This window comes from Apodemus sylvaticus, chromosome 1 (genome assembly GCF_947179515.1).
Source record: "Apodemus sylvaticus chromosome 1, mApoSyl1.1, whole genome shotgun sequence".
Lineage (NCBI taxonomy): Eukaryota > Metazoa > Chordata > Mammalia > Rodentia > Muridae > Apodemus > Apodemus sylvaticus.
Genome location: NC_067472.1, coordinates 56,575,242 through 56,593,100, shown reverse-complemented (window position 1 = coordinate 56,593,100; position 17,859 = coordinate 56,575,242). Strand labels below are relative to the sequence as shown.

The following is a 17,859-nucleotide window of genomic DNA, read 5'->3' as shown; positions in this document are numbered from 1 at the left end:
GGCTGCAGACCATGGCCTGAATGCTCCTTGATGTTCCCAGTGCTGTGATTGATCGGGGTTCCAAGGGTTGCCAAGCTGTGCCTCCACCACCACGTACTTTTCTTTTTTTTTTCTTTTTTCTTTTTTTTTTGGATTTGGTTTTATCGAGACAGGGTTTCTCTGTATAGCCCTGGCTGTCCTGGAACTCACTCGGTAGACCAGGCTGGCCTCGAACTCAGAAAGCCGCCTGCCTCTGCCTCCCAGAGTGCTGGGATTACAGGTGTGCACCACCACCGCCGGGCTTCACCACGTACTTTTCTATTGCTGTGAAGAGACACTATGACACTATGAAGGAAAGTTATAGAAGAAAGCTTATTGCTTACAGTTCAGAGGGTGAGTCCATGACAACCATGGTGGGGAGTATGCAGCAGGAAGCAGGCATGCCTCTGCAGTAGTAGCTGAGAATTTATACTGAATCAGCAAGTACAAGCCAGAGTGAGGGAGACAGAGAGAGACAGCGACTAAGCCTGGTATGGGCTTTTGAAATTACCCCCCAGTGATACACCTCCTCCAACAATACTATGTCTCCTGATTCTTCCCAAATAGATCTACCAACTGGGGCTAAGCATTCATATAAGTCTAAGGGGCCATTCTCATTTGAACCACCACAGCCTGCTATGGCAGCTACATAATGGTTGCTTTCAGTATTTGGGATCAAACCAATGCCCTTGGCCATACTAAGCCAGTATTCTACTACTGTGCCTTTTTTTTTTTTTTAATCTTTAGATTATTTTTTTTGTGTATAGGTGTTTTATCTATGTGTATGTTTGTGCACCACCTGTAAGAGCAGTGTCTGAGGTGTTCAGAAGAGGGAGTCCAGATTCTCTGGAACAGAACTGAGATGGTTGTTAGTTGGTATGTGGGGGCACCAGGTCCTCTGAAAGAGTATCCAGCACTCTTAACTGCTGAGCCAGTCCCTCCTCTACTTAGTTTTAAAGGCTTCTTTGGGTATTACAGTTGGTTTTCCTTCTACTTTACAGGTCTGCAGATGTAATCTGGGAGTTGCATGTGCTAGGCAAGAGCTCTACCACTGAATTGTATTTTCAGCCCAGACATACACTCACTCACTCTCTCTCTCTGCCACTGTTTTATGGCTATTTCCTCTGTATCTGTCACAGTCTGATGACTTGTACCATCCACCATACTTTCCTGTCTTTGTAGTCTCTCAACTCCTAGATCACCCCAAACTTTGTTTTCTATATGTCTACATGTAAACTTTTCTACATCAATTTTTTTTTTTGTTTTGGTTTTTTGGATTTTGTTTTTTCGAGACAGGGTTTCTCTGTATAGCCCTGGCTGTCCTGGAACTCACTCTGTAGACCAGGCTGGCCTCGAACTCAGAAAAGGAAAATTTTGTTTCATTACTCTTATGTTTTATGGGGCCTCAGATTCATTTACAAGTTCCCTACCATTTTCATAGGTATGTAATTTTAAGGTAACTTAATGAAATTCCCAACACATTGAGATTTCGATGGAAGTGCACACTTTTTTTTGTTTGTTTGTTTGTTTTTTGGATTTGTTTTTTTTTTTTTCCTCCCAGACAGGGTTTCTCTGTATAGCCCTGGCTGTCCTGGAACTCACTCTGTAGACCAGGCTGGCCTCGAACTCAGAAATCCGCCTGCCTCTGCCTCCCAAGTGCTGGGACTACAGGCGTGCGCCACCACCGCCTAAGTAAGTGCACACTTTTGAAATGACCTTTCCCCCTTTCTTCTAAGAATGACCTTGAGCTCCTGATTTTTCCTTTACAAGAGTTAGGATTACGGGCATGTGCCATTGAACCTGGCTTTTTTTTTTCTTTTTTGAGACAGATATACTGTACCTCAGACTAGCCTCAAACTCATGTCAGCTGTCCTTTCTCAGCCTCTCAAGTTCTCGGGTAACAGGCTGCCTTGAACCGGAATAAAATCTTTAAACACACACACCAACTAGCCTATCTTAAAGCCATTCCGTAACACTACTTTTCAGAGAAAACAGGAAGTTCTTCTCTACCTGCAGCGCGACATATCCTGTTCCTCAGCTCGACCCCGCCCCTTCCCCCGCGGTTCCTTGTTACCGCTAGCACAATGACTAACAAGGCTTCCGTTCCGGCGGAGAGACCGCTTGCCCTCCCTACGCATGCGCACCTCCTGCTCCCCGCCTTCGTTCCGGCTTCTCCCGGTTTTCTCAATTCCCAAGCGGCTCAAATCCCCTCCTTGGGGGAGGGGAGTCGTTTCAGCCAATCCTGTGACACTACGACGCTGAGGCACTCCTTCAGCCAATGAGCTAGCCGTTCGCTTTACGTCATAGACTTTGCCCCATCCTATCCCCCACCACTCTGGCCTCAGAGCTCAGTCCGCGCAGTAACAAGAAGTGCGCGCTGCGACACCTCCCAGCTCCCGGCCCCGCCGCCATTTCGTCGCCTGGGCTAACGGTTCGGCCAATCCCGACGCGTATTGAAAAGAACTAGCGCTCCACCAATCCGAGGCCGTTGACTCCGACCTCACCTCGGGCCGGCCCAATCAAGGCCGCGGCCCCTCCGCCCCGAGCCCGCCCCCGCGGCGTCCTCTCTCCTCCCTCTTTGTGCGTCTGGCGCCGCCGCCCGCCGCGTGAGAGGACGGGCTCCCCGCGCTCTTCGGCAGCGTAGTTGGGTCTCCTCCCCCCCCCCCCCAACCTCCCGGAAGGTTCGTGAAGGAGAAGCCGCCGCGGAGGACGAGGAACCGCTACTGCCGGTCCCCTGGGGCGCCATGGCGACCGGAGCGAACGCCACGCCGCTGGGTAAGCTGGGCCTGCCAGGCCTTTCCCCACTTCCTGGGCCCAAAGGCAGCTTCGAGCCGAGCCTGTTGGCGCTCGGGCCGCCGCCGCCCGTGGGATCGCTGGGGGCCCTAACCACGGCGTTGTCCTTAGCGGCGGTGGCGCCGCCGCCGCCCCCAGCCTTGTACCCGCCATAGCAGCCGCCCCCGCTCTTTCAGCGAGGGTCGCCTCTGCGCCAGGACCAGCAGCCGGGCCAGCCCGGTGGCGGCGGAGGTGAGTCGGGCCGATAGAGCGCGAGAGTCGTCGGGCGGACCGGACCGGACCGGACCGGACCGGCCGACTGAGGGGCACGCCATCGCGGTTGTACGCGGCAAGGACGCGCGCGCGCGCGCACGGGAGGCTCGTGCGGACGCGCCACAGGGAACGCGCGGCCTGGTTTGGGAGGCTTCGAGTGCGCACGCGCGTCATGAGGGGCAGAAGGGCGGGAGGAAGCGTTCTTTGCGCAGACGCAGTGAGGCGTTGAGGCTTGGTGGCGCAATTCTGATAGTTTGTGAAGAAGCCACCTGTTGCCCCCTGAGGTCCTGGTATGGACAGGACAGGAGAGTCAGGTCCGTGTAACGATGTGGCGTGAGTGGCTCCCTTGATGGTTTTTAGGAGCCTGAAAAGGGAGGCTAGTCCCGGGACAAGAGTATCCTTTCACAATGAGGCGCGTTCGGAAGGCTATTAGTGATGTTTGAGTTCAATCATTTATTAAGGCTGTTTCTCCTTTTGTTTTCTAGAAGGTTCTCAGAGTGACCAGCTTTCCCCGTGCTGTTTTAAAAGGCCTTTTCTCTGGGCCTGTAATCTGAGAAGTAGAAAACCTTTGTGTGGTAAATGTAGGGAAGAACCTAATAAATCAGAGTTGTGATGATGAGTGTCCTGGTCAGGAAAACCGAATGCTGATGTTTCCATGTGAAAGGATGGTCATATTGAAGGATGCAATGTTTCCCACAGTGATGTGTAGCAAGAGATTTGTGGTGGCTTCTTGGAGCTTGACTTCCAATGCTTTGTGGGCCTCATTCCATCTCTTTTTTTTTTTTTTTCTGCCCCTTAAGGCATCCAGAATTGATAATATGTATCTGTTGACACTTCCATTCTGGGTTTCTATGCATTAAGACTTGGAAGCAAGGCCATGGTGGCTCATGCTTTTAATCCTAGCACTCTGGAGGCAGAGGAAGGTGGATCTCTTAAATTTGAGGCCAGCCTGGTCTACATAGTTTACAACAGCCAGGGTTCTGTAAAGGGACTTTTGTCTCAAAAAACAAACAAAAGATCCAAAGAGTTGGAGATATGCTTCAGTGGTAAAGCTCTTACCCAATATATGTATGTAAAGACTTTGATGTTGCCAGCACTACAAAAAAAAAATTGTTCCTAGATACATTCTCTTGTTTTTTCAGAATAAAAAAAAACTAAATGTGAGCTGTTCCTTAAATTTCTTGACAGGAGAACCTTTATAATGACTGCTTGTTTTCTCTGACCTCTGAGATTTCTTTCCTTTTTAAATTTTAGGTGATTTCTGTTTGGTCTTAATTATGAATTGCTTGTCATCTGGTTCATATTTCCACCTGATGGACTCTGTCTGTCTTTAGACTTCCCAAGTAAGAAGAGGAAGAGGAGCCGATGGAACCAAGATACAATGGAACAAAAGACAGTGATTCCAGGCATGCCTACAGTTATCCCCCCTGGACTGACTCGGGAACAAGAAAGAGCTTATATAGGTAAATACACGTTCTGCATCCAGGTGCATCTTCAGATTGTTACTGCTTATTCTGAGTGATGAACCTGTTGAAAGTGTAAGATTTTAAGTCATGGGAATAAGGAGTGACAAGCTATGCTTTCATAGCCGCGTAAACCGTGATTTGCTTGGCCAGTCCTGCATTTGTAGCTTCTTGTTTGGGCCTGCTCTTAGCAGCAAGTAGGCCTTAGCCCAGCAGCCTACTTCTCAGCTGCTGTTCTTGCTCATTGGTGAGGTGAATGCTATCTTCCTCTCTGGACAGCCCCAGTGGAGAACACGGCAGGTATTGTAAACCAGTTGTTTTGTAGCATGGCCATTCACCATAATGTCATGGTTCCCTTTCCCTAAAAATGTGGTTTTGTTTTTCATAGGTACAAAATAGTTTAAGCAAAAAGTGGCTTGGAAAGTATTTACAATTTACCCATTTTGTTGAATTTAATCCTTCCTTTTGGTATCCTTTTTTCTTTGGTCTTTAGAGAGCTGATTTAAAACAAAGGCTCTTGTAATTTACCACTAAAGGATTCTGCTAGGAAGGGTTTACTGTTTGATTTGAAATGAAGTGGTGGCAGAATTTTAAAAATTAGGTTACTGTCCACAGTAGAATGGAAGTTTTCTATCTGTCCTGCTGTCTCAAAAAGTGCACTTGATACACATTTTCAACTAACCAAGTAAACATCCTCTTTGGGGCAGAAACCTTGTGGGTCCATTAAGCTGTGGCCTTCTTAAACAGCTTGGTCTAAATCTGGAGGGTCTTCATTTCCTGGTTTTAGATTGCTGAGGATTTTGAGGTGTTGGAATGGTTTGCTTCTTACAGTACTACTAATACTACTTTTTCCTGCTGTTTACTCTTACCCAAGCCTTAGACCAGTGTTGGACCTTGTAACTTTGTGAGATATCCTTAGTGCTTCCACAGCCCAAGAACAGTCTAACAGTTAGTACTTTACAACTACCTCTCTTCCTCTGGAGGCCCAGTTAATGCATTAAGCCTTTAGATACTACATCTTTTATTGAAGTAAATAGACTAGTTAGAAGCTAGCATACGTTTTTACTTCAAGAGAGGTAGCAGTCTTTTCTGGTTTATTTTTCAGTGCTGGATGTTTCTTCAAGTTAGAGCCCACAAATTGAGGCTGCCCTATGGTATTTTTTTACATTAAGTTTCTGAGCTTAATGTCTGACTGCAAGCCTAGAACTTGTTGGAGTAAAGGAGCTGGGAGAGGAATGGTGTCTATCACTTTTTTTTTTAAATCAGTGGTTTAGCATGGAGATGTTGTATAGTCTTGTGAAACATGCTTTAATACAGATAATTAGAATTTTCTGTACTTAAGGTATGTATTAACCCTAATTGTAGGTAAACTGCAGTTACTGCCTTCTCAGAGACTTGGGTCATGATAGAGATAAAGGAGAAGCAGTAACACGTCATATTGAAGAAGCTACTCTAGGTTTGCTATCCTACTGCTGTGTTATATTTTGCCTGAGTTACTGGCAGCTTTTATGCATTCTCTTTGACCTTCACTTAGCATCTACACACCTTCCTAGGACATCAGTAGCTGGTCTGAAAATAAACTCATAGATGGTGAGGTAGTGCACACTTTTAACTCAGTCATTGAGGCAGAGGCAGGTGATTTCTGGTTCTAGGCCAGCCTGGTCTGCACAGTGCATTCCAGGACAGCCAGAGCTATGTTTTTTGAGACCCTATCTGAAAAAAAAAGGGGGGAAAATAATAAAGCTTATAACATCTTACTTAAAGGCCCATTGGATTATGAAAAAAGGTATGTGGTTTGTTCAATATTCGAGTGAAGGTGCAGGTATTGGGGGACTCTTAATATAGACTTGATTGTACAGAAAGTATACATATAAATTTTTAAGATGTTAAATTGGTTATTAAATGTCTTGCTTAAAGAGTTTTAAACCTGGTCTTAATAAAAATGATCTGATTTTTGCTCAACTGTTATTTTTGTTGTCCCATGTTAATTGAATAATTTTGGGCTGTGTTTAATACTTATTAAAGAAATAGAAATTTAAGTTTTGCCCTGAGTTTGATGGGAAGCAGGTATTGATGATATCTTAAATGCTGTTGGTTTGGGGTACCAATCGTAAGCAAGTGTTGGTGGGGAAGGGAGAGGTGAATACCTCTTGATAATTGCAATTGTAAGCTGTAGTGAACAGTCTTAACTGCTAACCCCTCTTCCAACAAACTGTTTGCTTCCTTAAGTGATAACCATTTTGAAGTGGAAATTAACTATAGATGTAGATGGACTCCTGCGCTAGGTGGTTGGGGGTTTTTGCCTCAGTGTGTCACTGATCAGTCATCCCTTTCAAAGTCTCCGAGTTCTTCATGCTTGTTATTGAGATTTGAGATGTTTTTTGGTAACATTGTCTTTTTTCCATCCTTTTTTTTTCTTTCCTAACCTGGTTTCTTCCAGTGCAACTACAGATAGAAGACCTGACTCGTAAACTGCGCACAGGAGACCTGGGCATCCCCCCTAACCCTGAGGACAGGTTGGGAAACAGTTTTAACCAGCTGACAGTAACGCTTTTACCTTTTTTCTCAATATGTTTTTACTGGTGGCAACATATTGTGTCAGTTCAATAAAATCCTAGTTAAGATGACTGGTATTCTGACCAGGATTTAATTAGCAGAATGTATGTTCAGTCAACAGTTAGAAAAGTTCTCTTAATGGGAGAATAAGTTCAAGAAAATGGGTAACTGGTTTCTAATTGGTAAGCATATAGATTTTAACCTGGTAATTTGCCCACCCCTAGGGACAGTGAGAGGTGGCCATTAACCTGCCTTTTCACTGGCTGCTTTGGCTGAAAGCACAGGGGGTAGTTTTTCTCATTGGGTATGTTATTCAGGGATTTGATAGTATTTTTAACCATCACTGAATTTAAGCAGGCCAAAGCTTGTTGAAGTCTTCCCTGCTTGTGGTTTTGAGATTGTTTTAAAATCAGGAGATTTCTAACCAACTTCCTTCATTGCCAATTAATTTTCAGCCTTGGCCATTGCCTGCGGGTTTTGGGAAGGGAAGGCAAGCAACCAACCCCCTAAATTATTACTTTTTTCTTTTTAAAAGGGAGTGTGGGCCTCAAACAGCTGTGGTCATGCCATTTCAGTTTACAGTTTGTCACACCTCTGAAAAGTTAAAATTTATGTGAAAGAGGAATGTTTTAAGTGGAATTTTATTGGCTGATAGGTATTGAACAGCTAAACTCTGGTCATTTAATAGACAATAAGCTTCCACTGAAATCTTTCTTAGTGCATATAGCATAGTTGAAAAGATTGCTTTGAAGGTGTTTCTGGCTTTTGTTATCCTGGTCACATGCAGTTCTACTGCCCCATTACCATGAAACAAATGATAATGATTTCTCCATTATTGACTTTCTTTTGCTTATCAAGTTTGTTATATTTTTACATATAGATTTTGGTTGGAAATTTTATATTTCTTTTTTGATTTGAAGATTTTTATTTTTTAATTTTTTAAGATTGACGTTATAGGTTATAGACCACAACTGTTTAGTGCCTTTTTGGCCTTTTCCCCTTTAATGGTATGTCTACAGGTTACCAGGCAATTCCTCCAAAGGTTGAGTTTTTAACAAACCTTGTTTGCTTCCTGGAAAACTGGGATTAGAGTGCAGTTGATGTCTCTGATGCCTCTTCTAGGTGAAGAAGTCCGCCAGTCTAACCTCTAGATTGCTAGCTTTTGCTTTTCACTTCCACAGTTTGGGAAGAGGTTAAATGGTTATGAAGCCTTTAAAAGGCTACTTTGGTTCTTGTACAATTTGGTAATTAGCCAGAAACACTGGATTCTAGATAGCAATGGGGTGGATATGCTAGAAATGAGTAAAACCAGGGCAGGGTTTTTCCTCCCTGTATATGCTCAATTTTGAAAGAGGCCCTAATGCCTGATTGCTTTTTAAGCCCAGGTTGGAGGGAAATACATGAGTTTCTTACCTTAATAAGATGATTTCTTAAGAAGGTGTATTTCAAAATAAAGCCACTTTGTGCTGTTTTGATGTTACTTGACTTGCACAGTTAATGTTTTAAAAATTGTTGTAGATTTAAATGTGTAAGATGACAGTCTAATGAGTTGGGGACATTTGTTTGTGTTCACTTTGACTGGATTGTGCTAACAGTTCATACAGATACTAGAAACGGAGGTGTCATTTAGTCGTCATTAGCCACGAACAAACCTGACCTTTTATTCCATCGTGTGTGTAACCTGGTATGACATGGTTCCCTTTAGGCTGAAGACAGTGGGAGCAGCCGAGTTCAGTTCTTGCTCTCCAACTAGGCACAGTTCTCTCAACTAAACCAAGGGTGTAGGAGTCGGGACTCTTTTCAGGATGTTTTTTAAAATAACCTGATCCACATGGTCTCTTCCCTTCTTGCAGCTGCTACTAAATTTTCATACAGAGTATCAAGCCTATGTCCTTTTTGTAATCTTAACTCAGTTCTAGGAGTGTAACTTCTCTTTTTTGTTACCGCAAAAGTCTAGCTGTGGTAAACTGACCATTTTATCATTACTATATATATACACATATTTTTTTCATTTTTGCTTGTAACATCAGCATTTTACTCCTTAAAAATGAGAGAGAAATTTCTGCTTTCTAGACTTGTAAACTCTGGTGGAGAATTGTAGTTCTTTCCCCCTTGCTGTTGGCAGGTTCAGACCCTAGACAAGTGTTTGACCAAATCTGCATTTGCAGCCTCTTCGCAGAGGCTGTGTTAGCACTTTAACGGTTTTCTCTACTCAGACTCCCCACCTCGAGCAGCCAGCCAGGCCATTGAAGGAAAAGCAGAGACGAAGCCTTGCACCATTTCTCTCCATTGTGGGGGCCAAGTAGCTAAAGTAGCTTGAGTCCCAGCTGCTTTGGGTGAACGAGCTTGTGTTCACTATGTGGCAGGGGGGTACAGATGCTCTTTCTGATAGGCATAGTTCACCTAAACTTGGGTTTCTGTGGTTCATCAAGTTTGGTTATTACATATTTTTTCAAATGAAAGAGTCATTTGGCAAGAAGCCTCCAGAGGATGATCCTGTTCTTGCCACTTGTGGTCCAGAGGTTTCTATTTAATAGACCCTTCCCTGGTCACTTAGAAGTAAGAGCATTTTCCCCTTTCTCACATACACCCCAGTTTGCTTAATGTTAAGTCAGATTCCATCTCCCGCATTCCACACGATCTTGAATAACACACGTTATGGTCGGTTCCTCCGAAGAGTGTTGCTAGGATCTGAGAGGCAGAGGGGCTGGGGAGACATGTTATAGTCCATGTGGGAGCAAGGTGAGTGGGAGTCAGAGCAGTAATGGGAATCTGTCTCCCACAGGTCCCCTTCCCCTGAACCAATCTACAACAGCGAGGGGAAGCGGCTTAACACACGAGAATTTCGTACACGCAAAAAGCTTGAAGAGGAGCGGCACACCCTCATTACGGAAATGGTTGCTCTCAACCCAGACTTTAAACCACCTGCAGATTACAAGTAAGCAGAGAACATATTGCAAGGGCACATTGAGTTCATATGTGACCTGCTGGGACAATTCTGGTCTACCTATTCACCTTTTGGCCCAAACTATCCTTAATTCTCACATAGTATATATACTCTCTTTATATATAAGTTAAAAAAGGAGCTTGGGTTGTGTGCCAGCTCCCAGAAATAGTGATGGTTAAATAGTGATGGTTTGTTCTTCCTTAGGCCTCCAGCAACACGTGTGAGTGATAAAGTAATGATCCCCCAAGACGAGTATCCAGAAATCAATTTTGTGGGACTCCTAATTGGGCCCAGGTGAGTAATTACTAGTCTATGGCACCCAAAACTTCCAGGATTTTAGGTTTTGATTATATTTGGGTTTTGTTGTTGAATTTGGTGTGGCATTTGTTTTGGCTGAATGATGATTAAACTTGATTTGTGTCAAGGCACCCCCACCCCCACCTTACCCCACCCCAATTTTCTGTAGAGAAGTAAAATCTTGATGTTATAACTGACCTTAGTGTAGAAGTCTCAACAGAGTCCTTGGTTAGGAGATCCCAGGCTCTGCATTTTACAGTTTCCCACTAATGCCTACTCAGCCCAGCCTTTTTACTGAAATAGGGGTTTGCAGAGGTGTTGTGTAAACAGTCTTTTCTGCCTTTGATAGAGGGAACACCCTGAAGAACATCGAGAAGGAATGCAACGCCAAGATCATGATACGGGGAAAAGGATCAGTGAAAGAAGGGAAAGTTGGGCGTAAAGATGGTCAGATGTTGCCAGGGGAAGATGAGCCTCTTCATGCTCTAGTCACTGCTAATACAATGGAGAATGTCAAAAAGGCAGTAGAACAGGTGTGTGGTGAGCCCAGGAGGGGGCCTCTTGTTGGAAACCTAGGTGATGGCCTCAAGTACTTTGACAACTAACTGCTGTTGCATCTTAATAGATCAGAAACATCCTGAAGCAGGGTATTGAGACCCCAGAGGACCAGAATGACCTACGGAAAATGCAGCTTCGAGAGCTGGCTCGCTTGAATGGCACTCTAAGGGAAGATGATAATAGGTTAGTGATAATGTTGAGAAGACTGCATAGAAACTTAACCTTTTGAAGTGGGAAGGTGGTCTCTACAGGTGTTTTAATTGATTTCTCCACCTCAACAGGATCTTAAGACCCTGGCAGAGCTCAGAGACACGCAGCATTACCAATACCACCGTGTGTACCAAGTGTGGAGGGGCTGGTCACATTGCTTCTGATTGCAAATTTCAAAGGTGAGGTCTGGCTGTTGAAGTGGCTCTCCAGCAGGCACTGGTATTCAGAATCTTTCTTCTTACACTGACTTATGCATGGTTCATCTCATGGACCAGAACAGCATCCTTTGTGGATGTCTCTATCTGGGTGATGTGAGTTAAAACTCAAGACTACAAATGTGTATTGCTCCCTTGGTGTTGTCTTTTTTTTGTCTTGTTCAGAAACTTACATTCTGGCTATAAATGTTTCCATTGGGTGCATTATTAGTTTACCTTAACTGCTTAAGTTATAAGACTAGGGTGTTTTTGTTTTTGTTTTTTTTTCCCATGAGGTCCTTTTTAGGGGAAGAGGGATATAGTTTCTCTAATAGTATAAATTCCCTTCTCTCAAAACAGAGAAGATACTATAGTTATATTCATTGAGTGTTTTGCCCACATGTATATCTGTACTGTGTGCATGCCTAGTTCCTGTGGAGATTAGAAGAGGGCTTTAGATCCCTAGACCTGGAGTTACAGATGGTTGTGAGCTGCTGTAGAATTGAACTCATATTCTTTGTAAGTTCAATTGTGGAATTGAACTCATATTCTTTGTAAGAACAATAAGTGCTCTTAACTGCTGAGCCATCTCTTTAGCCTCATTTGATAAAATGTAAGAGAGATAAGGATGGGGCTGGAGAAATGGTTCAGTGGTTAAGAGCTTTTCCAGAGGTCCTGAGTTCAATTCTCAGCAACCTCATGTTGGCTCACAACCATCTGTAATGGGATCTGATGCCCTCTTCTGGTGTGTCTGAAGATAACTGTAGTGTACTCATACGGGAACCTTGTATAATCATTGGACACTGGATAACTTTCCAGTAAAGGATTAGGAAAGGGGGTCACACTAGAGCTCAGTTGAGTATTTTCTTTTCCTTACTTTGTGTTTCTGACCCTACTTTAGGCCTGGTGACCCTCAATCAGCTCAGGATAAAGCACGAATGGATAAAGAATATTTGTCCCTTATGGCTGAGCTAGGGGAAGCTCCTGTCCCTGCATCCGTGGGTTCCACCTCTGGACCTGCCACCACACCCCTGGCCAGTGCACCAAGACCTGCTGCTCCTGCCAGCAACCCACCACCACCGGTGAGCCCCAGGACAGTTCTCTGGTCTAGCTTCCCTATTCTCTTCTGCAGAGAAAGGGAGCTATGGCCAAAGGTTTGGGGTAAAGCTTAGAGGTGGATGTAGTTGGCAACATTGTTTTTCTGGGATGTCTGACCTCTGTGGGGGTCTTTGCTCATTTTGGGAGGACTCTGTCCATATGTTCTTGGTCCTCTGACATAGTCAGAAGAACAATGTTGCCACCAGGGGGAGCAGGCATGGACGTTGGCAAGAAATGCTCTCATGTAGTCTCTCATGTCTACAACTCAGAGTCGCCCACCCTGGATGAATTCTGGTCCTTCAGAGAATCGGCCCTACCATGGCATGCATGGAGGTGGTCCTGGTGGCCCCGGAGGTGGCCCCCACAGCTTCCCACACCCATTACCCAGCCTGACAGGTGGGCATGGTGGCCATCCCATGCAGCACAACCCAAATGGACCACCACCACCTTGGATGCAACCACCACCACCACCGATGAACCAGGGCCCCCACCCACCTGGGCACCATGGCCCTCCTCCAATGGGTAAGTAAGTGTCAGACCAGAAACCTTGGGGTTTGGGAGGAGAAAATAGGTTCAAGTAGCTGAGAGCTGTAAACAGTGCTGATTGGCTAGCTAGTACTCTGAATCATGCTGAGGTCTAGGCCCATGGAAGATGTGAGTGGGGAGACCCATGAACTTTTGGGAGGCTAATGACTAATGACTCAAAAAGCTGAAAAGCTATTTGTGTGTGTGTGTGTGTGTGTGTGTGTGTGTATGTGTGTGTGTGTGTCTTACCTAGCCAGTTCAAATGTCCTGCTAAGTCCCTACTCTTTCCTTCCATCAAGATCAGTACCTGGGAAGTACGCCTGTGGGCTCTGGGGTCTATCGCCTGCATCAAGGAAAAGGTAATACTACTCACTTGAGATCTCTGTCTAGGATTAGGAACAATTGCTGTTTCTAGCCCAGGACCCTGGTCTCTAAAGCCCAGAACCCTGGTCTTTTTGTTGTCTGCAGGTATGATGCCACCGCCGCCTATGGGCATGATGCCGCCGCCTCCGCCACCTCCCAGTGGGCAGCCCCCGCCTCCTCCCTCTGGTCCTCTTCCTCCATGGCAGCAGCAGCAGCAGCAGCCTCCACCACCTCCTCCGCCCAGCAGCAGTATGGCTTCCAGCACCCCCTTGCCATGGCAGCAAAGTGAGTGGAATATTTTGGGCTTGTGGGGGTGGGTGGGATGTGGGCTAGGGCTGAGAGGAACAAGAACCTCATGATTTCTTCACGTGGGCTGGAGACACCTTCAGTGAGGAGACTCTGGTCTCCCAGCAAGGGCAGTGGGGTTGAAAGCCAGGCCGCCTGGCCCAAAGGAATGTCTTGGGGAGGAGAGCTGATGTTTGGTGTGGTTGTGTTTGGGAGAGACTTGGGAGGTCTGGAGGGGAGCTTGCTGTTATAGAGCACCAGAGGTCCAGGCTAAGCTGCTGAATGAGCTGCTGGTTTGGCCGTGCCTTGTGAGCAGAGTCCAGAGTGGGATGGTGCATGCATGTTCTGGAGGGGCTTGTGATTGGGCCTGAGAGACTGCAGAAGTAAGGGAAGGGGGCTGGTGGGGAGAGAGCAGCTGTGGGCTTGAGGTCGAATGTGCCGTTCGGTGGTGGCGGCGGCTGGGCGGAGGGATGTCAAAGCCGGTTCTTGTGTCTGGAACTTACCCCTTAGCCCCTCCAGGGGCATTGGTGACAAAGGGCTTACTTTGTTAAGCCCAGAGACCATGAGGCTGACCCCAGGGTAGTCCTGCCCACCCCTCCACTCCCATCACCAGGACAGCCCCGCCCGCCCGCCCCCCACCACCGTACAGCATGCCAAGCAAGGAACAGGCGCCCCTCATCCCCCCCTGTCCCAAGGCAGCAGCCGCAGAGAGCCGCGGTGTACCCCCGCGCGTGTGACCTTGGGCTTCTTTACTACCCCAGATACGACGACTACCACCACGAGCGCTGGCACAGGGTCCATCCCGCCATGGCAACAGCAGCAGGCGGCTGCCGCAGCTTCTCCAGGAACCCCTCAGATGCAAGGCAACCCCACTATGGTGCCCCTGCCCCCCGGGGTCCAGCCGCCTCTGCCGCCCGGGGCCCCTCCCCCTCCGCCGCCTCCGCCACCTGGTTCCGCCGGCATGATGTATGCCCCACCCCCTCCTCCTCCGCCTCCCATGGACCCTTCTAACTTTGTCACCATGATGGGCATGGGGGTGGCGGGCATGCCGCCCTTCGGGATGCCTCCAGCTCCCCCACCGCCTCCACCACAGAACTAGACTTGTTTTTTTGTTTTTTTTTTTTTAAGAAAATATATATTATATACATAGAGAGTTGGTCTCGTTTAAACACACGCCGAACCTCACCATATGGAGCCAGACATTGGGATGCACGCATGTGATTGTGTGTGCACGCATGTGTGTGTGTGCACGCACTGGGCTGGGCCAAGTGACTGGACTCGCTTGGGAACGGGCAGGTGGTAGTAGGGGCGCCAGCTTGGGCTCTTCTGGCGCCCTGTAGCATCGAGTGTCTTCTTTGTCTTCTCTCCTCACCCAACTCCCTTTGCCTCTCCCCAAACCGGGCCGCCAGGATCCCTCCCCGCGGCAGCGATGGCCCGAGCCATGAGAGTGAGGACTTTCCGCGCCCATTGGTGACCCTTCCAGGCAGACAGCCTCAGCAGCGCCCCTGGTGGACAGGATGGTTCGGCAAAGCAGCCTGAGTTATTTTTGTGGACGGAATCGGGAACACGCTGGCTCCATATCGTGAAATTTTTATTAATTTTTATCTTTTTCCTTTGTTATTTCCTTATCTTTTCCTTTCTTCAGACTCCGTCCAAGGAGATGCTCTCCCCGGTCTTCTGCTGCAGATAGGATCCTTCCCCTTGTCTCCATTCCTCTCCTCCCAAGGGGAGAGGGGCAAATGGTTTAGGCACAGGCTTTGGCTATTAATGTCAGGCTTGGGAGTGGGGGTGAGGGGTCCTATGGTTCTAATTGTTGAAGGGCCTCAGCCACACTCTAAAGAAAAGATAGGTGGTTTATTTTTGACATCTTTTAAAGAGTCTTGATAATTCTGACATTGTTCAATAGGGTTACTCTAGCAGTGGGATTCACATCTTCCAGCGCTCCTGCCAGCAGTATGCAAGCTGCCAAGCCACCATAGGCCAGCCTGGAGTCTTTTCCATGCTCTGATCACCTAAGCTGCCTCAGAACCCATTTGCTTCTCTCCTTCCTGGAAAGCTTCCCTTTGTTTTATTTTGACCCCAGACGTCCAGATGTTTTGCAGTGTCTGGGGCCTGTGCCCCTTGTTCTTCGTTCTGCTTCTTTGCCCCTTCCCTCTTCATGGAGTGATTATGTTGACAATAATGTATAACGCGCGTTCTTTTCACTGGTTTATCTACAGAAATTTCTCTGGGCCTTTTTTCTGTGTTTGATTCAACACTGCACTAAGGGGGGAATGTTCTATTGAATAAAAGAGCAGTGTGGTTTTCCGGGTCTGTTTCTTTTCTTTTAAAACCTCCTTTCTCGACCAGCAGCATCAAGCTTCCCCTACCTATCTTGTTTTAACACCCGGCCCCAGGTCCTGCATGTGAATTGCTTCAGCCCCTCACTTTTTCTAGTTTCTAGAAAGTTTCTAGTTGATAGAACTGGGAAGCAATCTCACTGCCCATCTCAGGTCTTTGTCATTTTGACAGCCTTTTCCTGAGACTCTCCGACCCCCGTATTTGATGAGCTCTAGTTATGATTTGTGTCTGCTAGCTGCTGCCTGACTTAAGGACCTGGACCTGGGAGGCATCAACACTAAAGGTCAGGCTAGCTAATCCTGCTTGTCAGGCACAGAGCTGCTAAAATTAAAACTGCCAAGTGGCTTTTTTTCTTTCTCTGCTGGTGGCTCTCAACCTGCCAACACTGCAGGCCTACAGGAATGGTGTGGATGGAACGTGGTGCCCTGTGCTAAGTGGGCATCTCTACAAAGGGTCTTCTGCAGTTATTCTATTTAGGGTAGTGGGTAGTGTGCAGATGGCACCAGGAAAATGGCCCCTTCTGTCTTTGTAAGAGCCACATCTTTGGGCATGAGGGTGAGGGTGGGCAGAGCTACCCTGCTGGTCTGGTTTGTCCAGTAGCTTGCCTGCAGTTACTGTCTACCCTTAGGTTTCCTAACCAAGTCCAAAACTAGAGGTTTTTCCTTTTGTTCTTTTTTTTTCTTTTTTTTCCTTTTGTTCTTAACAGTGTGGGGGCAGGGCCTGGCCACCCTTTTCGACCTTGGCTTTACCTCACTGCTTCCCTCAAAATATTGGTTTCCCTGGTGGGCTCATTGGGCGGTTAATTAGCTCTTTGAAGCTCTGGAAGCGGCAAAGTGGCGCTGTGTGGGTTTTAGAAGTAAAATCAATAAATGACTTAACCATGGCTCAGCCATCCTCTGGTCTTAACGCATTCCCTGTGCAGTGTGCTCTATGGCCCCTCTCACCCGGCTACCAGTCTTTGTTACAGTTTCCAGGAGCAAGTTTGAAAGCCTAGCTACAACAAGCACCTGTGTATAGTGTCAGTATTTAGGAGTTGGGAAATATCCATTTGGTCTATGACATCTTAGGAAACACACAGTCTTATTATGTCAGGGTTATTCATCACTAGATACCGGTTTTTGATGCTGGCAGCAGTATCCCTACCTCCTCAGACTGGCAAGGGATATACCAAGTAGAAACAGCATGAGGTCTCTGTTTATTTCTGAGACTAAGACAAGTACTTTGCAGAAACTCACCATTGGTTCAGGTAGGGAGGCCAGGTTTCTAATTAGAAGCAGACATAACTTCAACTTCGTCTGGGTTAGATTTATTTTTAGGATTCTGGGAATGAACTACCCATATCTCTGAGTAAAGAAAGGTAATGAGCCTGCAGGTCTTAGATAAGAGATAGGGTGTATAGAATAAAGGAAGGGAGAGCCCTGCTTTGGAGACTGCAGAAAGTCCTGGATAACATTTGTGGCAAGCATGTGTAGCCCTTAGACTTGGCAGGGCTGTCCATTGTAACATGATGTGGTCTGTAAGCGTATTGGGCTGTATTTACAGCTCTCTTGCTGTTGGGTTGCAGGTTGTATTAGAGAAGGCATGGGGGGCTGGAGAGATGGTTCAGCCCTTAAGGGCTGCTCTTCCAGAAGTCTGTTCCCAGCATTGTGCCTCACAACCATCTATAGTGTGATTTTTGTTGCCAAAAATGGAGTGTGAATTGGTAATATGGGTAACAAGATTTGGTTGGTGACTGAGGAAAAGCTCCTGCCACCTTAGCCCTCCTGGGGACAGTACAGCCAAAGCTAGCTTTAGAGTGATATATAGTAGAAACAGGCTGGAAACCATGAAATGATGGTCAGCTGGGTGGTAGCACTTAGGAAACAGGTAGGCTGGTAGACAGCAAGTTGCAGGGCAGCTAAGGCCACATGAGGAAATCCTGTCTCAAAAGCAGAAATCATGCTGCTTTGACTCTTCAAAC

At 46.5% G+C, this 17,859-nt stretch overlaps 1 protein-coding gene across 18 annotated transcripts; it reads left to right on the top strand.

The window, feature by feature from the left end:
• Positions 1-2,352: 2,352 nt before the first annotated feature.
• Positions 2,353-15,866, top strand: Sf1 (splicing factor 1). 18 transcript variants are annotated; one of them, XM_052191627.1, is made up of 14 exons: positions 2,355-2,793; positions 4,398-4,526; positions 6,967-7,042; positions 9,868-10,020; positions 10,234-10,323; positions 10,676-10,859; positions 10,952-11,067; positions 11,166-11,273; positions 12,190-12,370; positions 12,635-12,908; positions 13,211-13,270; positions 13,380-13,559; positions 14,321-14,525; positions 14,969-15,866. In XM_052191627.1, exons 1-14 carry the CDS (start codon positions 2,763-2,765, stop codon positions 15,096-15,098), a joined length of 1,917 nt encoding a protein of 638 aa, XP_052047587.1. In that variant the 5' UTR covers positions 2,355-2,762; the 3' UTR covers positions 15,099-15,866. The 18 variants fall into 18 exon arrangements, with proteins under 18 accessions (XP_052047507.1, XP_052047516.1, XP_052047493.1 ...); XM_052191547.1 differs by lacking the exons at positions 6,967-7,042; positions 14,969-15,866 and adding an exon at positions 2,988-3,042 and having other exon boundaries at positions 2,353-2,793; positions 14,321-14,710; XM_052191533.1 differs by lacking the exon at positions 14,969-15,866 and having other exon boundaries at positions 2,354-2,793; positions 12,656-12,908; positions 13,216-13,270; positions 14,321-14,710.
• The last annotated feature ends 1,993 nt before the right edge of the window (positions 15,867-17,859 follow it).